At 43.8% G+C, this 26,469-nt stretch overlaps 1 protein-coding gene across 1 annotated transcript in view; it reads left to right on the forward strand.

Annotated features, from left to right (window-relative positions):
* Positions 1-15,204, forward strand: part of SLC35G2 (solute carrier family 35 member G2) — a 36,090-nt gene extending 20,886 nt beyond the window's left edge. Inside the window, exon 2 of the mRNA XM_068280401.1 lies at positions 8,013-15,204. Coding sequence (XP_068136502.1) covers positions 8,029-9,267 — 1,239 coding nt within the window. The 5' untranslated portion in view covers positions 8,013-8,028 and the 3' untranslated portion in view covers positions 9,268-15,204. The remainder of the gene's footprint in view (positions 1-8,012) is intronic.
* The last annotated feature ends 11,265 nt before the right edge of the window (positions 15,205-26,469 follow it).

The following is a 26,469-nucleotide window of genomic DNA, read 5'->3' on the forward strand; positions in this document are numbered from 1 at the left end:
GTCTACCACTGGACTAAAAAGCCTCCAGTGGTCATGCAGTAAATAGAGGTCAAGTCGGATAATAAATGGAAATTCATGGAGGAAACACAGGCGCATTTGATATGAGCGGGTGTTCAGCCATCTGCCCTAATTCAGGAAGTGCCCCTATGTCTTCATACAGAATGGAGACACAGAGAGCCCAATATAGTGTAGTATGTACTGGTAAGTGGGAATGACAAGTAAGTACTTAATTTATACTCACAAACATGGGTTACCATCCAGGTAACCACTATATCAGCAGGTGAGGAGATTAGACCTGTCCCCACTCAGGATTAAGAAGTCGCTCTCTGTAGATAGGAAATAAGGGGCAACACCCCTAAACCAAGGGTGGACTCTGGAACTGTATAAGCAGACAGAGGTGCCAAAAGGGTAAAATATTCTAAAATGTTTAAAATGAGAGGAGGCAGAGGTGGACTTACCTCCTCCAAGCAGACATACACGAGTGTTGTGTATATTCTAAACAACAAACATTTATTTCAATACTCAATAAAGTGCAGTGCAACACGTTTCACAGGCATCTCCTGCTTCATCAGGCAATAGACACAGAGCATAAAACTCTGACAGGTCGGATGCAAAGTTCAGTGCCTCCGTCTTCCAAGTTTACTTTCTTTGCTGCAATTTGCGGCTTGGTGGTGGTGGTGATGGGGGCGGGGGTGGTATGTTAAGATTGAGTGCTAGCAGTTCTAACGTAGTTTACCGCAATGCAATTTAAAGTCTTTGCAGTGTTCAGAGCGTGATGTTAGCATTGCATTGTAACGTGTAGCATTATGATAATGCACTGCTGTAGTGCGTTACCTCGAAAAGTACAAGTTACCAGGTAAAGCATATTTTTCATTGACTGTATGCTATACTGTACCTAATTTATGCAACAATAATGGAGCGTTAATCTGCGTTACCATTTTTTTGATGTGCTGAGTTGTAATTGCAACTTTACAATGCAGTGTCGTACTGTGAACCTAGGCTTAGGGTTAGGCATTGGTAGAGGTAGGGTTCTGTGTAAGTGTAGGATTAGGTTAAGACAGTAAAACATTGGTAAAGATTACTGATATTTTACTATTGCAATTAAGTTAGAATATCTGTAATTTTACCGATATTCTACTAGTGGTAATCTCCCATGCCCTTTTTTTACGTTGTTTCCCCATCTCTGGTCTAGGCGCTTAGTGGATGCTAGCCCCCTCCAAATCTAACTAAAAAAGCCAGGTGACCATCAGCACTGGGCAAAAAGTGTGATGTTGCCTGTGGCCCCATTTCTTAAAGGAACACTATCGATTAACATGTATTTTTTTCAATTGAGATAGGAAATGTTTGGGAAGTGCTGCTAAGTACTGGTGTATACATTTGAATCCTTAGCTCTTTGTTTACTGTTATCTAATTCCCTTCACACTTTTCTGACGGCAGTCTGCTGTGAACTGACGGCAGAATGAGCCATGAGGGGAGGGGAGAATTCCCTCACAGTGCATCTGTTAACCCTGTGTGTGCAGAGAGCTCAGGAAGAGACAGTCAGAGCTTTCTCTCACAGAGAGCAGAGGAAATGTATCTTATGTGCAACATAAACATTTGTAATTGTGTGTGTGAAACCTGATACCTGACAGGCTTTAGTTTTCATATAACTCTGCTTCAATATTACACTCTTCTTAGCATGTCAGACTGCAGAGATTCATACCTTTGCAAATGAGACATTCCAAATGTAGCTAAAATCTACACACAAGGGCCTCAATTCACGGAGCATTATCAAACGTTTATCAAACACTTTATCGAACGTTTGATAATTTACCTCATGGGTAAAATCTCATTTTGAATTCACTAAGGTGTTATATATTTGTTGAACATTTTATCGGTAAAATATTCGATAAATATATAACACCTTAGTGAATTCAAAATGAGATTTTACCCATGAGGTAAATTATCAAACGTTTGATAAAGTGTTTGATAAACGTTTGATAATGCTCCGTGAATTGAGGCCAAGGAATTACAGCTTTTGCCTCTGATATTTATTATGAAAAGTAGGAAAATGTTTACACAGCTTCTTACTTGGGCAGCATGGTGGCATAGTGGTTAGTGCTCTTGCCTTGCAACGCTGGGTCCCCAGTTCGAATCCCAGCCAGGTCAACATCTGCAAGGAGTTTGTATGTTCTCCCCGTGTCTGCGTGTGTTTCCTCCGGTTACCTCCCACATCCCAAAAACATACAGATAAGTTAATTGGCTTCCTCCGAAATTGGCCCTAGACTACGATACATGCACTACACAATACATACATTGACATAGGACTATTGTAGGGATTAGATTGTGAGCTCGTCAGAGGGACAAGTTAAGTGACAAGGCAATATACTCTGTAGAGTGCTGCGGAAGATGTTGGCGCTATATAAATAATAATAATAATACTTACACATTATTTGTACATTGTCATTTTAGAACACTTGTGTATTGATAGTATTCCTTTAATCCATTTCTGTTGCCAAACAATCATTTCTAATATAAAAACACAAAACTACCCAGAGAAAAAAAACAAAACAATTTTTTCCTGTGAACAAAAAACAAGATGTGAGAGAGCTCATTGATTTACAGTCAGTTCTAATGTGTTGCCTGCCTTGCTGTTCCCTTGTGTCAGAGTATATTTAACTGATAACAGTATCTAGAAGGCTACTGTTTAAATCAGGTGCCACACATCTGAAGTCTGAAATAAGGCACCAATAGTGATGGTCAGAGAGTTGCAAATAATACCGTCTTGCAAGCAAATTGTATGCATCTTGAATCCGGACCAATCAAAATTGACAGGAATTGCATTAGATTGGCCCAGTTCCACATTGCATACTATTTGCATGACATTTGCAAGCAAGAGATCTTAAGGCTAGGTTCACAGTGCTCAGTTGCGTTGCAGAAAAATTCTGCATGTCAACTCTCTGCCCATACAATTCTATGAGCCTGTTCACAGTAACGGATCACGTTATTCTAACTCGCTGCATGCAGGCTTTGCATTAAAGTCTATGTCCTGTCTCGATTGCAGTTCACACACATTTTAAGGTGTGCATTATGCAACTGAGCACTGTGAACCTAGCCTTAGAGTGAAGCACCAAATGACTAATGACCTAGCAGGAAATTAATCATAAGGCTTAGTTCACAGTGGTCAGTTGCACAACTCATGCTTTATAATGACTGTGAACTACTGCAGTGGAGACTGGCCTTAGATACCTTAGTCGTAAATATATGAAAATCGGAAATGGACACTCTGTGTGTGTGTGGGAAGGCACGCATAGACTTACCGCATCTCCCGTGGCCTGGTGTCATCTGTGAGGCCCTGTTCACAGTGGTCAGTTGTGTAGCAGAATAATTCTGCATGTCAACTCACTGCCCATACAATTTTATGGGGCTGTTCACAGTACTGCGTATTAACTGATCACGCTATACTAACTCGCTGCATGCAGGCTTTGTATTAAAGTCTATGTCCAGTCTCTATTGCATTTCACAATCATTATAATGCGTGCCTTACGCAACTGACCGCTGTGAACTCAGCCTCAGTGGCCCCATTGTAAAGCCCTAGTCGGCGAATGTGCTGTAAGTGCATAGGAGTATGTGCGCACTCCCGTGGGCAGACATAGTGAGTGTCTTCCCGCGGGAGTGCGCGCATACTCCTGGGCACTTACAGCACATGCGCAGTATGTCCACTATGGCACCTGGTGACCGTGCATGCTGGCTCTGTCTTCCCGCGGGAGTGCGCGCATACTCCTGGGCACTTACAGCACATGCACAGTATGTCCACTATGGCACCTGGTGACCGTGCATGCTAACTCCATCTTCCCGTGGGAGTGCGCGCATACTCCTGAGCACTTACAGCACATGTGCAGAATGTCCACCATGGCACCTGGTGACCGTGCATGCTGGCTCCATCTTCCCGTGGGAGTGCGCGCATACTCCTGGGCACTTACAGCACATGCGCAGTATGTTCACTATGGCACCTGGTGACCGTGCATGCTGGCTCTGTCTTCCTGCAGGAGTGCGCGCATACTCCTGGGCACTTACAGCACATGCGCAGTATGTCCACTATGGCACCTGGTGACCGTGCATGCTGGCTCCATCTTCCCGTGGGAGTGCGCGCATACTCCTGAGCACTTACAGCACATGTGCAGAATGTCCACCATGGCACCTGGTGACCGTGCATGCTGGCTCCATCTTCCCGTGGGAGTGCGCGCATACTCCTGGGCACTTACAGCACATGCGCAGTATGTTCACTATGGCACCTGAAGACCGTGCATGCTGGCTCTGTCTTCCTGCGGGAGTGCGCGCATACTCCTGGGCACTTACAGCACATGCGCAGTATGTCCACTATGGCACCTGGTGACCGTGCATACTTCCCTGATTAGTGGGAAGCCTTTGGATAGTCCACAAGATCCTTCTAAAGTACACTGATCCAGCACTGGATCCCTCTAGATCTATTTCACAGAGCAGGTTTTTCCTAAATTCCCCTTGGATACCAATAACCTGAAAATCACACCTCAAGTGACAGACATAAGTACATTAGTACTAGTCCTAACTAGCCCGACTATGAAATTCTCTGAAGTCCATTCCTGTTTCCAGGACAGCAAGTGTTAAAATAAACCTGCAAGGGAAAAAACTGCCCCTCATGGGTACTTACCTCAGAAGGGAGAAGCCTCTGGATCCTAAAGAGGCTACCCCCCTCCTCAGCCAGCCCGATCCTGTGCTGGGACCTCCAAACAGAAAACACACAACAAACCATTCATCGCTGATCTTCGGGGGTCCCAGCACCCACCCACACACACGCACACACACACACACACACACACACACACACACACACACACACACACACACACACACACACACACACACACACACACACACACACACACACACACACACACACACACACACACACACACACACACACACACACACACACACACACACACCATTTCCTATTATATTTACGACTATGGTATCCTTTAATACAAAGCCTGCATGCAGCGGGTTAGAATAACGCGATCAGTTACTGTGAACAGGTCCGTAGCAGTGTGTTGACATGCAGAACTATTCTGCAACGCAGCTGACCAGTGTAAACAGTGCCTAAGTCAGTGCTCAGTAGCATTGCAGAATAATTCTGCATGTCAGCTCACTGCCCTGCAATTCTACGGGCCTGTTCACAGTGCTGGGTTGTAACTGATCGCATTATTCTAACTCACTGCATGCAGGCTTTGTATTAAAGTCTATGGCCAGTCTCCATTGTTCACAGTCATTATAATGTGTGCGCAACTGAACACAGTGATTCCAGCCTCACAGTTGTTTGTACCTCCCAATGTATTGTGTGTGTACATGGCTGATTTTGGGTTTGCTTACCGAGACAGGTAAAAAGGGTGATGGATATTTAGGCACCACCATAACCTGTAAGGTAAATTATCGCTTTGAGGGTAATTTAGAAAAAGATGGAGCCCTAATTAGGAAAAAACAATAGCAATAGCTGGCAACCAAATTGCATCTTACCCCTGAGTTTATGTCGGCCTGGAGGGAGAATACTAATGTGTGCCGCTGGGAAATTTGCAGGAGCAATGTGAGCCGTTTTCACCTTGAGCCCAAAATACCTGGCGCCCTTTTTGCATGTATGCATTGCTTATTTCCCTCCCCCTTGTTTTTATATTGCAGATCTGGTAGGGGTATTTTACTAAACACTGAAGGGTGTTTTCTGCCCCTGCATTTTGGACAGTACTGACACCTCTTTAAAAGAAATTGTGGCTGCAAATATGCCCTAATGTTTTTTTTTAAGTTCGCCTGCCATTAAAATCAATGGGGTCTGCCACAAACATTCAGTTCGCAAACTTTCAAGGAAAAGTTTGCGAACAGTCCGCAAACAGTTGTTCACCCAAATTATGCCTAGGTGTCCAAATTACCATGGCACCTTTTTAATATGTGCGCGTTCTGCTTGCTGCAGTTATCCCTTCCTCTGGCTCAGTCATAATGGACAATTTATTGTAATTGTAGCCATTACGTGCAGAATATAATTTGTTCCAAACATACAATTATCCTTTGGCGTTATTCAGCTTTTTTTGAATCCATTGCAGTATTCGAATTGTAGTACCTTTAGAGTATTGGACCAGCCATTAATGAACGGTATCAACTTGATTCAAAACTTCCTAGTTTTAGAATTTCTGTCTGTGCAGTGAGTTGGATTGCAGGGCACTCTCACAATTACTATCACCAGACAAATTACACCCAGAGCTTGATTAAGACCATACAGGGCCACAGGCAGAGCAATGAATTTGCCCTCTCAGTTCATCGGTTAAAAGGGTGCTCAGGCAAGTTGGAAGATCTCAATCTAAAGGTGCGTACACATGCACTACTGTAATGAACGACGGGTCTGTCAGATCCTCCCGATGGGCGGGCATTCTGCCGACACCTTTACAGGCTGTGGGAGACCACAATTCATTATGGTGCAGTCTGGCTTTTAGCTTTAGACAGTGGTTCCCAGATACCAGAATTAGACAGCTGTGTTTCCCAAGATATCAGAATTAAATAGCCACTATGCCACCCCAGATCCAAGAATAAATAGCTATGTGCCTCCAGATTAAAAAAATAAAGTTATCACATGCCTCCAGTCCACATAAGATAATTATGTAGCTATGTGCCGCAGAATTAAAGGAATAGTAGTCAAATGCCCCCTATATACAAAAATGAAGCAGCTAAATGCCTTCAGATACACTAGCTAAGTAACCAAGTGCCTCCAGATAAAGGAATTAGGTAGTCACAGCCTCCAGATAGAATAATTAAGTAGCCATGTGCTTCTGAATTAAATAATTAGTATTCAGGTGCCCCCTTTGTACAAAAATTAAGCATCCATATGTTTTCAGATACACCAGTAACCAGATGCCTCCAGATAAAATAATTAAGAAGCCACCTGCCTATAGATAAGATCATTAATAGCCACATGCCCCTAGATAGAAGAATTAAGTAGCCATGTGCCCCTAGATAAAAGAATTAAGTAGCCACATGCCCATAGATAGAAGAATTAAGTAGCAATGTTCCCCTAGATACAAAAATTATGATAGTCGTATTAGGTAGTCAGATGTGTCCCCCGTTTGCAGTATTAGGTAGTCCTGTGATTCTCCCCAGAAAGTATTAGATAACCAGATGTGCCCCCTAATTAGCAGTATTAGGTATACCTGTGAACCCTCAAAAAGTAGGAGGTACCTAGATTTGCCCCCAGTAGCATTAGCTACCCAAATGTCCAAAGCAAAATAGAGTTAGGGAGCCAGAGGTGCCCCTCCAGTATTTGGTAGCCAGGGGTGCCCCCAATATTAGGTAGCCAGATGTACCCCACAGCATTAAGCAGCCATGCAAAGTGACAAGTGCAGCAGAGAGGTAACTCACCTGGCTGTTCTCAAGTGACCTGATCCTACTTCCATCCCCAGCATCCACATCTGCAGTGTCGTCTACTCAGCCATGTCTCTTTTTCCGCTCTCACTGGAGTTTACATGATGGTGGGTCACGTGATCTGATATGGCGATTGCGGCATGGAGATGGGGACATTGCAGGATGATCGCACTGCTGGATCGCAGAGAGGTTAGTTACCTTTCCACTTTGCTCCCCACTCTGCAGTAGAGGGGCTTGCCACCGGTCCCCCATGAGGCCCACAATAGACGAATTGATTGCTGGATGGTCCCACAAGGCACCTGCCTTGGTTGCTTGTGGATAATATGGCCTTGGTAAGCCCATATCTTGATGAGCTGAGTGGGCTCACCTGGATAAAGTCTTAGAGGTGTCCTTAGCATGCAAGCACATTCACATGCCAAAAGGTATTTTGAATTTAGGATTTATGTACAAGGTAGATTTACGTCTTTGCACATACGAAGTCTGTACTTAATTATAAAGACATTTTTTGTGTGACAAGAATTTTCTATTTATAATTAAGCTTGAACTTAAATATCTTTAAAACTATTATATTAAAATTATTTCTGTACACTTTACAGACTACTATCTGAAGACATGGACAGATCTCCATCTAAACCGTATTCCTCCAAGAAAAGGGTAAAAATTCATCCCAACACTGTGACAGTTAAGTACACGTCCCATTATCCCCAGCCTGGAGATGAGGGGTATGAAGATACCAGTGAAGAAAATGGTGGCTTTGCAGAAGAAAATCCCAAGAAAAGACTTCTTGGAGACGCCAAGAAGACGGGCAAGACCTTGTTTGGAACAATGGATGCTCGTCCAAAGCAGATGCAAGACCCTGATAATGATCTTGCTCAGCAGTTACAAAGCTTTGCAGATAGGTCCATATTTCAGTCCCGGAAAATGTGGGCAGTACTGTTTGGGTCAGCATTGGCTCATGGGTGTGTTGCACTCATTACTAGACTAGTTTCTGACCGTTCCAAAGTGCCATCATTGGAGTTAATATTCATTCGTTCTGTCATTCAAGTTCTCTCTGTGATCATGGTATGTTATTATAAAGAAGCTCCTTTTGGACCTCCTGGGTATAGACTACGGTTATTATTTTATGGAGCATGCAATGTCATTTCTATTACTTGTGCCTATACATCATTCTCTATTGTTCCTCCAAGCAATGGAACGATTATGTGGAGAGCAACCACCACAGTCTTCAGTGCTGTCCTGGCTTTCTTATTGTTGGATGAACACATGCCAAATGTAGACTTGATCACTGTTGTAAGCAGTGTTTTTGGTGCGTGTTTGGTGATGATATCAAATATTGCAAATGAAGAGAACTCTTTTCTTGGTGTCTGGAAAGAAGCTTTTGGTTACACTATGACAGTGATGGCTGGACTTACCACAGCACTTTCCATGATAGTCTACAGGTCCATCAAAGAGAAAGTTAGCATGTGGACTGCTCTTTTCACCTTTGGGTGGACGGGGAGTGTTTGGGGAGCTTGTACAATGTTTGTCCTGCAGGAACCTATCATTCCCCTGGACGGAGAAACCTGGGGCTACCTTCTTGCAATCTGTGTGTGCTCCACTGTAGCATTCCTTGGTGTTTATTATGCTTTGTATAAATTTCACCCAGCCTTGGTTAGCACAGTGCAGCATCTGGAGATTGTGGTGGCCATGATCCTGCAACTTCTTGTCCTACGCATGTATCCCAGTGCCTATGACCTGGTAGGTGGAGCAGTCATCGTGCTCAGTGTCTTTGCACTAGCAGGCTACAAATTGTATTTAGGAAGACTCGGGAGGCAAGATTATCAAGAAATTCTAGACTCTCCTATTAAATGAGAGTGGACTTCTCTTGGTTGACTGTTTTGTGTTTGTAACGGCGTTGCCTACTGTACATTCCACCACTGAAGTGACCAGTCCGGAGATTTCACTGCAATCCGTGGAGGCAGTTTTATGAGAGACAACTCTAGATATACAAATATATTTTACATAATTTATTTTCTGTTACGTACAAGATTAATGTAACAGGCACCTGTGTTATCAGATGTTTAGAATATTTATGGAATTTTTGTGATTGTATTGAATCTTGATCAGGTTAGTTGAAAAAAGAGGTGTTTTAGGTTGGCATAATAACTATAATTTATTTTGTATACTTAGCTGTTCACCTGGTAATTTTTATGTTACTTCTCCTATACTGCCTTATAGTAGAAACACAATATGTAAACATATCCGCTTCTATGCAGTAATTCTAATTATCTTCATTGGGTTTCTGGAGCTTGCTATCTGTTACCATCTTATGCTTCGAAAAGTCTAGTTCCATAACTTAAAAAGATGTGAAGACTAATGATAATTAATAAGATATTAATTATTCCAGCTTTCATGCAGACTGTATGCACCTTGAACAGAGGCCAATCAAAATTCAAAGGAAATGCATTTGATTGGCCTAGTTCCAAAAGGCGTATTATCACCATTAGGCTTGGTTCAGACGGGTGACTTTTGGTGTTTGGGGATGTCGTTTACCACAGGGAATGACTGACACCTAACAGTGTTCATCTCAATGAATTTATTAAAGTAGCAGCGTTTGCGTTCGGCAGTTCCGTGCCTCCAATGGAGCTCAAAATGCGTTGCAATGACAGAATGACGGGAACAGATGCCAAACGCTTTTCTGCTTGGTTGCAGAACAGTATTTAGCATTTTCTAAATTCACCCACAGAAGCTAGTGTGAACCTGGCCTTTCCATACAAACTGAAGTTAATTGCGTCTTCTTAACCATCTCTAGTATAGTTCTTAACCATCTCCGACATACTGAAAGAGGTCTGAGGTAAGATTTTACCATGTGAAAGGTAAAACCTAAAACATCAAAAATGTAAAAAAGACTTCATTGATCGAGCATTGAGTAAAATTATCATTTATGATTTCTAACTATTTTTAAAGTGTTCTCCAAACATTATTTTCCATTTGTTGAGTCAACGCTCAGAATATCTCTCCTGAAGGATCCTGGGTCTTCTGCCATGTTTGTTTGAAAGTTATGGGGAAAAACAGCAAACAAACAAATTAATAACAGGTGATCCACCAGGTTTGCCAGGGCCTCTCGCCATTATTAACTGTGGAGAGGGCATTAAAAGGATTCAGAGGTACGGTACTTGTAAAAATAGCATATATGAAAGCTGCAAATTCAGGAAAATACTGCATAAGATTTTATTTCTGAAAAAAGGAGTGCTAGTGGCTGCTTCCTGAAATAGGCACAACACTTATATTAGACAGCTGTATACCTTAAGGGCTAGTTCACAGTGCTCAGTTGCATTGCATAATAATTCTGCATGTCAACTCACTGCCCATACAATTCTATGGGCCTGTGCACAGTGCTGCGTTGATAGCGTTATTCTAACTCGCTGCGTGCAGTCTATGTCCAGTCTCCACTGCAGTTCACACTCATAATGTGTGCGTTATACAACTGACTACTGTGAATCCAGCCTAAAAGAAGCTCATTAAGAATAAAGGCATGTCTTCCCTTTCAGCCCAAATTCTTCACTATGGAACAGCTGTGCTTTATTCACAGCATATACAGCAACACAGTAGCCACCGCAATGGCATACAACCTGGTCTGCACCCCCCTTTTGTTCCAACTACCAAACTATAGTAGTATCTGCTTTACTTGCCTACTAAGGAAGCTCCTTAAAGGAACAGGAACTCAAAAGATCGGCAGATCGGTATAATATTTTTGGCTGGGACGATTTTTGTCCTCAAATTCCTTTCCCAGCATCTAGCTACTCCCATGATGATTTCTTGTATTCGGGCAGCAGTTGGAAAAAAGAAAGCTTGTATACCCAATAACCAGTCTTCAAGTAAATCTGGGAGCTGATCCTAATATTTTTTTTTTTTTTTTTACAGAGGAAGAAGTCCCTATGCCCTAGCTGGCTGCAAACGTCTTGATGTTAACATAGGACACATAATCTATGTTGAAAACTCATACAAGCCAGAAATAAACTATTGCATGCATTTCTGTTCATGGGCTACAATATTTTGTAAAAAAAAATAAATATAAAAATTAAATTTGCCCTTTAAGTGGCTACACAATTCTAGATGTTGCCTGTAAAACTGCCATGGTGTTAATCTATGGGTCTGTTCTCATAGACATGGTTTAAGGGTGGTATGACTGAGGGCATGAAAAACTCCCAAAAACAAAACAAACGCCTCATGCAGTACCCGGGTGGCAGTGACAGGATGTATGTGAGATTGGTTAGCAGCAGTTCCTTCCATGTGAACCATTGTTTGCTGTTGAGGTGCCGTATGGGAGTGGCTAAATACAGTACCTCTTCCAGCTGCCTCATTATTACTGGTTACAAATGATATGATTACTTTTATTTAATCCTCCACACCGATTATATTTAAATATTAGTTTTCCCATTTTAAGAATTGGATATTGTTACTAAACTCCTTTTACAAAAGCACCAAAGTGGTGAAACGTTCTGTCACACATCCATAAACATTCCGGTGTGCCAAGTGCAGTTCAAGAGATACAAAGCTTTACACAAATAGCCATTGTTCCTCATGGCATGGATGGAGATCGCCTTGTTATCCAGAGAAGGCATGTTTCAGTGTTTGTATGTGAAATTTTAGTGGAGCGTTACTGTAAAAGGGTTTATCTGTAAGATTAAAAAGTGCCCCAAATGGGTACTCAGTCACCTCTGTAAAGTGAAGCCTCTGGGTCTTCCATAGGCTTCCCCTGTCCTCCCTCACTGGGCCTTTCCAGTGATGTGTCCCCCAATAGACAGTCGAAAAGGGCTTGTTAATGGCTCACGCATGCGCAGTAGCACGGACCAGCTCGGGCTTCGACGTCAATAGCTGAGAATGATGGGATTCATGCTACTGCGCATAGGCAAGCCATCTGCACCTGCTTATTAGCACAGACTCAACATCTAAGGAGAGGGAAGGTTTTGGGTCCTATAGAGCCTTCCGTTCATCTCCTGGTCTCCTCGTTCCAGTGCTGGTTCCTCAGTTAGCAGTCTTTGACCGATGGAGGCTGCTCTCTGCCGCTGCGGGAGGTTTCGGAAGTCTTTGGGAGCCCAAGTACTCCCGAAGACCGGAACTCTCTAGCACACTCGCACACGTGCAGTACGTGGCTGCCCGTCTTCGGAAGCACTCCGGCTCTCTTCCTGAAGAAGCTTCCCACAGTGGGAGATTTGAACGGGGGAGCTAGTGCTAGAACAAGAGGACTGTGAGACGATCGGGAAGGCTCAATAGTACCCAGAGCCTTCCCTCTCCTTAGGTATCTGTTTTTTCAGATCCACTTCAAACTCTTTAAAAGCAGCAAAGGGTGAGGTATGCAAACTAAACTGTTTGAAATCATATGAAACGTATAATGTGAGCATTTCCAAAGGTGCATCAGCGTAGGGGTAGATACCTCCTAGTTTTTATCCTGAATGGTATGGTAAACCGTTACAACCTCCGTAGGGCTTCATTCTGCAGTTTGTGTTCCCTTACTGGAGATTTCCTCTAACTCCCTGTATTAATAATGTGTAGTCACCAGGACAGGAAGTCAGTTGAAATAGTACTCCCAATACAAATAAAGCGATAGTTCCATCTCATATACACACACCCTCAAACAAGAAATGAATACTAAATCAATTAGCTGAATATGCTTTATCTTCCTCATCCAAAACAAGCTGTAAAATCCCAAGGTGTTTCCTCAATTTAATAGTGAACCTGTATTAAAACAAACATAATGAAGAAGTTAAATGCATGTACATACACATGAATGATTGTTAGACTTACCTGAATTTTTGTTGTTGTCTTTAGGCTCTTTAATTCATGTTTGAAATCTCTGAACCTCTCCTGCCTGGTCTGAGGACAATTTCCGCAGCAGAGTGTATTGAACAGTTAATTATCCTAACTGTCCTTTAGGATTGCTGACAGTCCACTCCCCTCCCCCAACCCCCAGTAAACTTAAAGAGAAACCGTAACCAAGTATTGAACTTCATCCCAATCAGTAGCTGATACTCCCTTTCCCATGATAAATCTATTCCTTTTCTCAAACAGATCATCAGGGGGCTCTGTATGGCTGATTTTGTGGTGCAACTCCTCTAACAAATGATGTCAGCGACTCACAGCACTGAGGTACTGACATCACACTGTGGGAGCCTTGTTGCATTGTGGGAAATAACAGCTGTTTCCAACTGCCAAAAAAGCAAGCAGCACCTCCTTCCACTGCCATCCCCTGCCAGCAGTAAAAATGACACCAAGTGATAAACGCCATAATGTAAATCAGGGAGAAGAAAGATTTTACAATGAGCAAACACTAACATAATTATTGTAAAAATTAAGCACTTTTTTATTACATTATTTTGACTGGAGTTTCTCTTTAAGGAGGAACTGTAGTGAAAATAACAATTAATAACACTGCCTATCTTTTCATATTATTTTATACATTTTATTTAGTCAGTGTTTGCCCATTGTAAAATCTTTCCTCTCCTTGATTTACATTCTGGAATGTATCACTGGTAGTGACATCTTTAGTTCTAAAAGGTGATCTGTACGGAATGTTTATTACTGAGAGTCCTATGCAAAGACAGATATCACGTGCTTGGCAGTTGGAAACAGTCATTATTTTCTACACTGTAACAAGGTTCACAGACAGCAAACTGTCAGGGACCTGTCCCTGACATCACACCGTGGGAGGGGTTTTACCACAGTATCAGCCATACAGATGTCCCTGGTGATCTGTTTGAGAAAAGGAAAACTTTCTCATGAGAAAGGGGGTATCAGCTACTGATTGGGATAAAGTTCAATCCTGGGTTAAAGTTCCCCTTTAACAGTATGTTTTGGGTATGTGGAAGGCAGAAGCGGTACCCGTAGCAAACCCATGGAGCATGGCGAGAAAATATAGACTTCACGCAGATAAGAGAGTATATTCACTAAATATTGTTAATCAGAATAATGTGTGGAAAGTCTTACCACATGATGATTAGAGCAGAATGCAGTATATTACATGCAATGCACTATGCTTTCCCCATAGTGCGTAAGATTTTATATTATATACACGATATTCTGCTTATGCCAGCTTAGTGAATATACCCAAATGTCTCTTGCGCTGTAAGGTGAGAGTAACTTACTAACAAATGTTTAATACAGGTTTACTTTAAAGAATATTTGTATCTAAGGTTTCCATTGTGCTGTATAGTCATCAAGCTTGCTGCTGTGGATCATTATGACTTACTACAGTTGTCATGGCAACCCATTTATGGAGTCACATCTGGGCCCTATATCACAGGTTCATATGCAAATAAGGTTTAAATGTAACACAAACTAGAGGACTAGAAAGTAAGCTCCTTTTCAGGTGCTATATTAATTGCTGCAACTGTTACCAAGATGATAATTCTGATGTCATTTGCATTTAAATCACCATGTAATATTCAGGTTATTGCAGTGAGGTGATAGGTAGCATTGTTCTATGCAATGCCCTGGAAAAGAATGTGTTAACCAATAAATGCTGTCAGGGATTCTCTATAGATTGCTTGTCCTGGGGATGTAGGGCTCAGTACAGCGCTGCATCCTGCATAGACACAGCTGCTTTGAACGTCTTCATCTGTGTACAAGGCTGCTTTGAGGATAGTCTTGTTTGTCCCCAGACCATATGGTATCGGTAGATAGATCACAGAGAGTGGATGGATGAAAACAACCAGCTCATTGCCATGTCAGGCAACATTCCGCCAATCTGCCAGTGTGTTTTTCTAGTGTTCTAGTGACTGAGTGCCATGTTTTTTGTCAATGAGTGTTACCTGCACAATAAAAAAAAAAGTCAAAAAGTGTTGTGTATTCTTCCATTAAAAAAGAAAGTTACTTTAAAGTGGACCTGAACTCTTGCACAGGACAGAAGGAAAACAGAGAGAAATCCACCCTGTATTTATTTAGAGAGTTTAGCCTGCGTAATTCCCCCTCATCTGTGACTAATCACAACTGTAATTTGATCTCTTCTATTGTACAGCGCCACGGAAGATGCTGGCGCTATATAAATCAATAATAATAATCTCATCTGTGTCAACTCAGCTGGCTGCCTCGGTAGAGCAGCTAATTTGTATACACAGGATGTTAACACTATGGGCCCGATCCAATTAAATGTTTTGCCTATCTTTTCTCCTAGGTGATATTTCATCTTATAAATAAAATGCATTTTAAAGAGACACTGAAGCCAGGCTAAATTCCCTTTTTTAACTTGTATTTATGTTCATAACTATAACCCAAGCTAAATCGCCGATATCCCACCGCAAAACGAGGGGTTAATACCCCACAAATCCCCCCTGCAAAATCCACGACTTTCTTGGTCGTGGATTTTGCTGCTCATGGAGGCAGAGCTTTCAGCTGCAGCTCTGCCTTCATGCGCGTCAATCAACCGCGGATCTCCGCCTCTCCCCCACCCCTCTCAGTGAAGGCAGATTGAGAGGGGCGGGGAGAGGCGGCAATCAGCCGGGATTGACGCGCTGAGAGGCCGAGCTACAGCCATTAGCTCTGCCTCAGTCAGGAAGCGCTGCCCGGACTGAACAGAGGGGATTTGGGGGTATTAACCCCTCGTTTTGCCACGGGATAGCAGCGATTTAGCTTGGGTTGTAGTGATGAACATAAATACAAGTTAAAAAAAGGGAATCTAGCCTGGCTTCAGCGTCTCTTTAAGCCACCAGCAAGCAGGTTAATGCTTAGAAAATTATATATATATATATATATATATATATATATATATATATATATATATATATATATATATATATATTTACATTGCACACAGGGACGTTACAGGCGCACGTTAGTGCAGCCTGTAACGCTCCCCCACCGCACAGCAATGTAACACAAGTGGGCTGTTCACACTACCCACGTTGCGTTAACGCAGCAAAGTGCTGCATGCTGTGCGTTCTACGCGGCCAAGCCGCGTTAGACTGTTTGCACATGCTCAGTCATGTTGGGGAGGAGGGGAGAGCGGCCCGGGCACATGGCTAATTAATATTCACTGCACTCAGTGACGTGCAGTGTTTACTTCCTGGAGCGGCCGCTCTGTGCGGCGATTGGCCGGGCGGGACCACGTGATGCCGCATGCGTCCAAGAGAACGCATCACGGCATCACGGACGCAAGAGTGATCTGCACAACGCGGCTCACTCCGACGTCCACACCAGAGAGCACCAGGCGTTGCGTTAGGGGCACGTTATGTGCCCTATAACGTCCCCTAAACGCAACGTCCTGGTGTGTAACTAGCCTTAGAGCAAGTCATGTTTATTATATTAAAGTGGCATACAGAGTAATAGCAGAATACAAACATAACCAGCTTTGATATGTAACAATCACTAAAACATAACTAAACAACCCAACAAATTGTTGCCATCCAAAACATATCATCAATTATCATGCGCCAGATGTCTCGATCAGGGACATACTCAACATAACAAGCTCAGAATAATTTTGACATTACTTCTTCATCTACTTGTTATTATTTTTTAATAGCAGAGTGCTGAAAGGTTATTTTAACAGAAGATGAAAAATTATCTCCCAGGTTAAAACTCAGAAGAAAAAGTGAATTGGATCAGGCTTTATGTCTGCTTCCATGAAATAAGGAAGTAGACCCACTGCAGATGTATTGCAGGATTTGTATCAGCTGTAACAAAGAAATGTTTTTCTTTAAAGGTTATTATGTTGTAGATTATCTTTTAGAGCAGAGAGGAAGTTCTGAGTTATGGTACGCTTTTAAAAGCCATTTTACATCTGCAGTGACGATCTGCTCTTCCCAAACTGGTTAAATAGGAAAACTGTATATGAAAGTGTACGTTACTTGTACAAGAGAATATTACTTTACCATACCTGATAGAGATATTGGATACCTTTATTTTCGCTGGGATATAAATGCCTCTGGAATGTATTTTGACAGCTCCTGGATCATTGATGTTAAAACCCTTTCCACTCGTATTTCCTGCAGGGAGGGACATAGCAATCTTCCCGTCGTGTGTCCTGCGGTGCAGACACGAATATGGCGGTGGTTTGCTGGCTCGGGTGTCCCACCCCAGAGGACCATTTCTGCAAATTACTGTTCCCCAATGGCATTTCTGTAAAACAAACTTCAAGCAGAAACTACTGACTTTACAAAAAAGGCTGAGAGATGGAAATCAGTGACCTGATACTGAAATATTGTAAAGGATCCCGATCCTCCTAGTCTACAGCGAACACTATCAACTTATCCGTTCTGACATACTCTCACTGTTGCTCTCCATAGATACCAAATTCTCTATGCAAATCAGTAAATGCTTACTGCCGTGTTATCACATCTAGGCTATGGGTGATCACAGATACGCAAATTCTTCCGAGTTGATGCAAATTTATGCAGGTTTTTTTTATGTAAATGTATGCAGTTTTAAAATGGACCAATCAATTTAAACCCAGGTTTAAATTGATTGGTCCTTTTTCAAGCTGCATATATTTGCAAAACAATTGCATAATTTCAGAAGTATTTGCATCTTATTGATCATCCCCAGTCTAGACCCAGTCTCAGATTATCTCTCTCTGGATGGGTGGAGCCAGAGACAGATTAAGGTGAAATAGGGCTCTAGGCAAGCAACCGTTTTGGGCCCACCCTTGTACGCCACCTGGATTTTTGGGTAAGATTTGTTGGGGGCTAGCATCTACCAGGCTCCTGGGCTCTTTCCGGGCCCTAGGCACCTACCTAAGTTGCCTTGTGGATAATCCGGCTCTGGGTGGAGCATTGTGTACTGGAGGAGCTGGAGTGCTGATGTAGAAAGAGTATTACAGCAAAAGGGCTGTCAAAGTTGACACCTCATTTGGCGCAAGTGGAAACCGAGCCTTATGCTGGGCATGCACGGACAGTTTGTTTCCTTATCAATCGAGCCACTGATAGCTCGATTGATAATATCCGACAGGTCCGATGACCCGCCGGATAGATTCCCCGCTCGATCCCCGCGGGCGGACAATAGCGGGGAATCGAGCGGCTGATAAGGCATGCCCGCGGAGCCGAGCGGGAAGCGATCCGCTACGCACGAGCGGTGACACGCTGGCTCGATACCGGCGCATAAACTGCCCAGCATTATTCCTGGAGTATTCCCATGCATGGTAGTACAGCTGAATGCAAACAACTTTGGGTCACAGGGCATTGTCAAAAGATCTCAGCCATAAAGCCACACACAGGCACAGGTCAGGAAATGGGCACAAATTGTTTGGTACTACTAAGACACTTCCTGGATCAGTCAAAAGAAATAAATAGAGGCGCCAGGGGACGATAAAATATTTAAATTAACATATTATAAAAGATAGTGATGGACATTCCTAATCAAAGAGACCACACTATGGGGTTGTTGCAAAAAAGTGCGGTAATAGTAGCATTACTACCGGCAGTGTGTACCAGGAGTTACGCTATTAGTGCAACCAGCGGTACTTGAGTAGAGCGAGCATTGCTACGGTAACGCGCATTATTATTGAGCGTTATCATTAGTAATGCTTTTTAATGTAGCAACGGTAGTGGTAAAAGCTGCTGGTAGTAATGCGCTGGTAAAGTTATATTACCACACTTTTGTGCATCAAACCTTTAAACTATTTTATTTAAAAAAAAATAGGGATTGTCTATAAAACTGCAGTGCGTTTCTCTGGCTGTTTACCTGCTTCATCAGGGAAATACAAGAGGCAAAATTGTGTTAATCAATAATATTGTTAGAGTTTTTTATCTCCCCTCCACTCTGAGTTACATATTTATTTATGCATATTATGTATGGCTACTTATGAACCAGGGCTGTGGAGTCGGTCCAAAAATCCACCGACTCCGACTCCTCAGTTTAGGATTCCACCGACTCCGACTGAGACTCCTCGACTCCGACTCCTCTAATTTGCATATTACAATTTTGTTGATTAAAAGTATGTAACGTGAAATTCGTCTCTTAACTGCCAACGCTTAGGAATTTTACAAGACAACTGAAGTGAGAAGGATATGTACACTACTATATTTATTCCCTTTAGACTAAAACTAGTCCTTGGTAAGAGTACTTGTAAAAGGTACAAACCGGAACAAAGAACATCTATCAGGCCCTAGGCAATGTAAGTGTGGGTACATGTAAGAATGATGTGCAGGTACTCTGCAAGGGAATGAGGAGATTGTAAACAGACAACACCTCTGTGTTCAATGTGCACAGCATTCTCAGTGGATTCACTGCAGCTCTGTGGGGAGTGCATATGTAGAGTATAGTACTACTGTGTAACAAAGTAAACCTGAGACAGATGAAATTAAAGTTTTATACATACCTGGGGCTTCCTCCAGCCGCCTTCAGGATAATCAGTCCCTCGTTGTCCTCCTCCATCACCTGGATCTTCTGCTATGAGTCCAGGTACTTGAGCCAGTCTGGCGTAGTGCGCATGCACACACTCCGCCGCCAGGAGCATACTACACCTGTGCAGCACTATTGCGCAGGTGCAGAATGTTCCTGGCTGTGGGAGCGGCATGCGGCCGGACAGCGCTGACTGGCTGAGTTACCAGGACTCATAGCAGACGATCCGGGTGGTGGAGGACAGCGAGGGACTGATTAGCCTGAAGGGGGCTGGAGGAAGCCCCAGGTATGTATAAAACTTTACTTTTCATCCGTCTCAGTTACCCTTTATTTTGTAGTCACCAAACCAAATTTTAACAACATATCAAATTATTTGATTTCATCAGCAAAGGGAGTGCATACATTTGCATAAATCAGCATCAATGCAGAATTATTTCCATCTCGTTGACCATCTCTATTAGTGACACAGCTACACATCAGGCTTTATTCTTACAGCATAGATGTTATTTAGTATATATAAGAGATTCCTGTGTACACATCATATATACAGTCACAATCAGATATGTATATCTGACCTTAAAAATACGGGGACTGCTTTATAGAAGCAGCACAAGTAACTAATTTTGATTGGTTTATTTCATTTTTGTGGACTAAGCACAGCTATTACTGTATATATAGTGTATATATATATATACATTATTTTTTAATGATTATTATCTGAGAAATAGAACATTTTATCATATTTTCTATTTTAATTACAGTTACAAATTCATTAGGAGTCGAAGTCGGTGCATTTTTTCCCGACTCCGACTCCATGACTCCGACTCCACAGCCCTGTTATGAACTGTATAAATTTTGCCTCCTAGATACGAGTATCAAGCCTGAGAAACATGTTGTGGTTTTTTTTCGTGTCCCTATTTTTTTTTTTTATTAAAATACATTTTTACATATAGTGTGGTCTCCTTCATTAGTTCATTCCACCATTAGCTTTTTTAATGTTAATTTTATATATTTTATCATGGCGCCTTGGTTTTTTATAGTGAACAATGGTCAACCCCTGGTGAAGCGTTGCATTCCCTGCCCTACTTTCAGAGAGCAAATTTTAAGAGCGGAGTTCACACCTGCAATCACAAAACATGATTGCAATTGCGATTTTGCATTTGTTCACACTTGAACTTGTACAGCAATTACAATTGAATTAACTGAAGTAAATAATAATTTCTACAAAAATGCTACATGCAGCGCATTTGCAATTTGCGGAGGTGAGATCTGTTTCACACCTATCACCAATGATCAGCAAAGTGCTGGAAAACGCGAAAAGCGCCACAGCGGGAATGGGCCTAACTCTACTCTTGCGAGTATTTATTCAGTTAATCGTTCCAATTCAAAAAAAGTAATACATTATATTGGCTCTTGATCTCTCTATGGCCTAAATGCAATTAACTTTTTCTCCCGAGTTTTGTACAAGGAGATAATTTTCATCTTCCTTTTCAAATACCATTTCAGCACTTTGCATATGAAAGTATAAAAGTTATGTCCAGAGCCTGATCGGAATCATGTTACTGCGCAGGCGGCTCGCGATAAAAAGCAGCATGGACCCGATTGGGCTCAGCTTTTGACAAGCATTGACAAGTGATTTTTGGGGGGTCCTATCACTGGAATGGTGTCGGTGGAGGAGGACGAGGGCAGCCTCTAAGATTCAAAGGCTTCCACCTCCTGAGGTGAGTACCACATGGGGGCACTTTTTTTCCTACAGCTACACTTTAACCTCCTTAGCGGTATGGACGCATTGTTACGTCCATTACCGCCGGAGGTCGCCGCTCAGGTCCCGCTGGGCCGATTTGAATAATTTTTTTTAAAACATGCAGCAAGCACTTTGCTTGCTGCGTGTCTCACCCGATCGCCGCCGCCCGCCGCCGAGATGCAGGGCCCTCCCAGGCGAGACCCTGTGCGCTGCCTGGCCAATCAGTACCAGGCAGCGCTGTGGGGTGGATCGGATTCCCCTTTGACGTCACGACGTCGATGACGTCATCCCGCCCCGTCGCCATGGGGGACGCCCTCCAAGAGATCCCGTTCTTTGATCTCCGGTCGCCGAAGGCGATCGGAGGGGCTGTGGGGATGCCGCTGAGCAGCGGCTATCATGTAGCGAGATGTCTTGCTATATGAAAAAAAAATAATTAAAAAACGTATTTGCTGCCCCCTGGCGGATTTTAATAAACCGCCAGGGAGGTTAAAGGAGTACTGTAGGGGGGTAGGGAAAAAAAAAAAAAAAGAGTTGAACTTACCTGGGGCTTCTAATGGTCCCCCACAGACGTCCTGTGCCCGCACAGCCACTCACCGATGCTTCGGCCCCTACCTTCGGTTCATTTCTGGAATTTCAGACTTTAAAGTCGGAAAACCACTGTGCCTGCACGGCCGCGCCCTCGCTGTCACCAGGAGTGTACGGTACAGGCCCAGTCTGGTCTGCTCCTGTGCAGTACGCTTCTGGCGACGTCAGTAGGAGCAAGGACAAGGCTTTGCAGGCGCAGTAGTTTTCCGACTTTAAAGTCGGAAATTCCAGAAGTGAACCGGAGGCGGGGATTGGCGCGTCGGTAAGGGCTGCGTGGGCACAGGATGTCTGCGGGGGACCATTAGAAGCCCCGGGTAAGTTCAACTCTTTTTACCTCTACCCCCTACAGTATTCCTTTAAGTCTTCACTGAGCTTTGGCAAAATGTACCTTGAAGATTCTGAGACCAAATGGGTAAAGGTGTTACTGAATGTATATATGACCAAAATCAAAATATTTGGTGTCAACACCAAACAGTAAATCTGGCAGAAGGTCAAAACAGCACACAATCCACAGAACACCATACCTACTGTAACGCTTGGAGGTGGCAGCTGCAGCACTTGTCAGGACACAAGGAAATCCTGCTGCCCACTGTCATAAAGTTGTCAATGGGAAGAAGCTTCACCTTACAATATAATAACCAAAGCACAAACAAAGAGCACCACATACTGTAGTGGCCGAAGGAGAACAAACTGAATGGCCAAGTTTGACCTGACATAAGCCAAATTTAAAATCAATATGGTGCCCATACATGGTACAATTTTTTTCATCCAATCTTACCATTTCTATGTAATATAAGGGAACTGCCTAAATTATCCTTTCAGTATATTCACTAAATTTAACCTTATACTACATAGAAATGGTAAGAGTAGATGACATTTTTTTTTACCATGTATGGGCACCATTAGAATGATTTGAATATTGCAGTCCACCAATGGTTATTATGCAATTTGATTGAGTTCTGTAAAGAAGAGTGGGCAATTGCTGCTTAGTCTAGATTTGCAAAGTTGGTAGAGAAGTACCCCAACAGACTCCACGAGGTAATAAAGTAAAAGGTGGTTCCTCAAAGTATTGACACAAGGGGTCTACATCTATTTTTTTCTATTTTACTTTCCACTTGGCGCAAATAAATTATATTGAGTAAATATGGCTGGAAAAATTGTGTTTATGTCTCCATTTCAACCTGAAAAGCAAAATTTGAGTAAGGGCCTCTATTGACTTACATTAAAATTGTGGTAAAATCGCAACAAAATCACTGCAATCACCAATTTTGCCACGATTTTAAAGTAAGTCAATGGAGATGTTAAAAAAAAAAAAAAAAAAAAAAGGAAAGAAAGAAAACGACCTGCAAAATGCTCTTTGGTGTGTCAGGGCCTGTGAAGTGACCTGGAAAAGAAAACTTACTTATCTATGGAGAGGGAAGGCTCTGAGTCTCATAAAGCCTTCCAGGTCCTCTCTCCATGCGATCGGTCCACCACTGTTCCCCCATAAAAGGCCATGCCTCCGGGATTTCTCTGAAAGCTTCAGAAGCATTCATGTCCAGTGTATGCTCTCACATGCGCAGTATGGAGCCACCCATTTTGGCAGCACTTAGGGACAAGTCATTCCGAATATAATTCCTAGGACTCCCAAAGGTGTATTCAACCATTTAGTCAAATATCTTCAATGGAAGGAAAGCTGTGGTCCGAGGACAAAGAGTGAAGACTAGGAAGGCTCGATGGCAGGGGTGTCAAAGTCAAATACAAAGTGGGCCAAAATTTAACACTTAGACCAAGTCACAGGCCAACATCAATGTCTAGTGGCCACCTCCCTGGCTTATAATGTTCCCTTGTGTCTAATGGCCCGCCTGCCTCCCCTTTATGGTTTCATGTTGTCTGCCTTCTTTCTCCCCTTACAGTTCCCTGGTGTTTAGTGGCTCTCCCTACCTCACTTATACTGTTCCCTGGTGTCTAGTTGCCCCCTCTCTCCCCCATAAAATTCCCTGGCGTCTAGTGGTTCCCCTATCACCCCTAAATAGTTCTGATGTCTAGGGCCCCCCCCTCCCCCAGTCCACTGATGTCTAGTAACCCCATTCCTCCCCTATACAGTTCCCTGGTGTCTGTGTTTCCCCTTTTCTCCCCCATATGGCCACCCTGGTGTCTAGTGGTCCCCCCTCACCCCTAAACAGTTCACTGAAGTCTAGTGACCCCCCCCCCCCCCATACAGTTCCCTGGTGTCTAGTGTTTACCCCTCCCCTCCACCATATGGCTACCCAGGTGATCTAGGGCTTTACCGCCAATATAGCTTCCCTGGTGGGCCAAACATAATGCAGAGTGGAGAAACCACTTGTGGGCCAAAATTGGTCCAAAGGACACAGTTTGACATGTATGCTCTATGGGATTCAGAGCCTTCTCTCTCCATAGGCGAGTATCTTTTTTTTCACGTTGCTTCAGTTTTACTATGAAGTGGGTTATTCTTTTCTATCTATTATTTTCTACTTTATTTTCATATGTTGATTTTCTTTTGTCCAGGTTTGCCATATATGCGCTTTAAATTGTGTACCTGCCAGTCCCACTTTCTGGGATCTTCTATCACAAAGTGAATGTAGATTTGCTCTGGATATAAGCAGAGAGCCACAAGGTACAGGCTACCCGGTAAGCCGTTTGATTTGTAAAAAATATTTCATCATTAAAATTGTGGCCTTTGAGAGTGAGAGACATGAGGACACCTGGGATAAAGGAATCACTTTGGAGGTAAACTTGCAGCAATGTTATTTAGTTCAGAATCTGAATCAGAATTTATTATCGCCAAGTACAACGGTGGATTGTACCCGGAATTGGTTTTGGCACATACAGGGTCGTTGGTGAAGAGACAAGAAATAGCATACAGTTAAGCATGGCACATACATAGACATGGGACAAGCATACATAGGACAATTAAGCAGAGTGCAGCATCACATGCAGTCAAGCATGGGTCATACGTATAAACAATAAAAGCAAAAAATAAAACGCAGTGCAGAGCATTTCAGCATACACGTACAGTTAACATAATACAAAACATAGCAAAGCATACATTGATAGCAGGAACAGAAAAGAGTGGGACTGGAGGAGCAGCCTGAGAGCTGATATGAGCGCTGCCATTTTCGGCACTGGACGCTACACAGCGACACGCTCCCAACAAGACAGGTGCTCCGATTTGTCCACGAAAGTAGAGAGAAAGAAACCGAGAAAGCTGAGGGGCATCATGATGGAGGCAGACAGCAGAGTTCACTCGGACCAGGTTGCCCGAGGAGAAGCGGTCCCGATTTTGAGTCCGCCCGGCTGGGCAATGAGGGCGCAGATACAGTGGGGGCCCTGTGGGGCCAGGGTGCACCCGGGGGCACCCCTGGGTGGTGGGGTGGTCGGCTGGGCAGCAGTGGTGGACAGGCCAGGGAGGTCTACCTTTGGTGGTGGCAGGACACAGATGCCAAGATGCTGGGCGGCAGCCAGCTCCACTATGAGGGGAGCAGCACCATCTCCATCACCCCAGGTGTGACCAGGGGGGTCTGGTGATTCCAGCCTGAGGTGTTTCAGGGGACCCTGGGGGCGATGCCGGCCTGGGGTGCTTCAGATGGAGGCATGCTGCGAGGCACACTGGCAGCCTGAAGGGCCTGGAGAAGAGGAGCTCCACGTGGGTGGCCGAGCAGGCTGGAGGACGGTGGTGGAGATCGGAGGAGGCCAGCCGATGGTGAAGCCCAGCTGCTGCGGTCAGGCTGATGGCAGAGCAGGGTGCAGCAGGCAGCCGAAGCACCATCTGGAAGAGCGGTGGTATTCCTCTTCTGTGGGAGCACTGCAGGCGGCGGCATCAGCGATGGTACAGCTCCGTTTCTGCGACGGAGATCAGGCCACGTGCTCCGCTCTGGCGTCCTGGGCACCCTGGCAACGGGCGCAGCCTGGCGGACCACGTGGGAGGGCCGGTGGAGCGATGGACTCAGGCGGATGTCTGGTCCGGGGATGGGGCGATGGTGAGGCCGGCCGGATAAGTCCTCATCAGCGGTAGTACACTGCACCACCGGTGCATCACTCCAGCGCAGCTACGGAGGCAGCACCAACAGTGAGCAATGCTCGGCCGCATGTGCTCTTCCTGCCCCTCCGGCTGCGATAGCCCCTATCGGGGCCCGAAAACCTCTGCCTCCTCGCTCTGCTTGGCAGTCTGCGATGCCCGCCCGCTCCCCAGATAGATAGGGGAGATCGGGTGGTGCAGCAACGGTGGATTACGGAAGAAATAGGAAAAAAGTCCGGAGCCCTGTGGCCGTGGCGTCCGAGTCCGGCGCCATCTTAGATCTTAGTTGCTTTAGAGACAAACTGTACTTAGCAGAGTTTTCCAGTAATTATTGTACTGTGGCTCTCGTGTTTCTCTAAATTTGCTAACATGCGCTGAATATACAACTATA

This window comes from Hyperolius riggenbachi, chromosome 4, assembly GCF_040937935.1.
Source record: "Hyperolius riggenbachi isolate aHypRig1 chromosome 4, aHypRig1.pri, whole genome shotgun sequence".
Lineage (NCBI taxonomy): Eukaryota > Metazoa > Chordata > Amphibia > Anura > Hyperoliidae > Hyperolius > Hyperolius riggenbachi.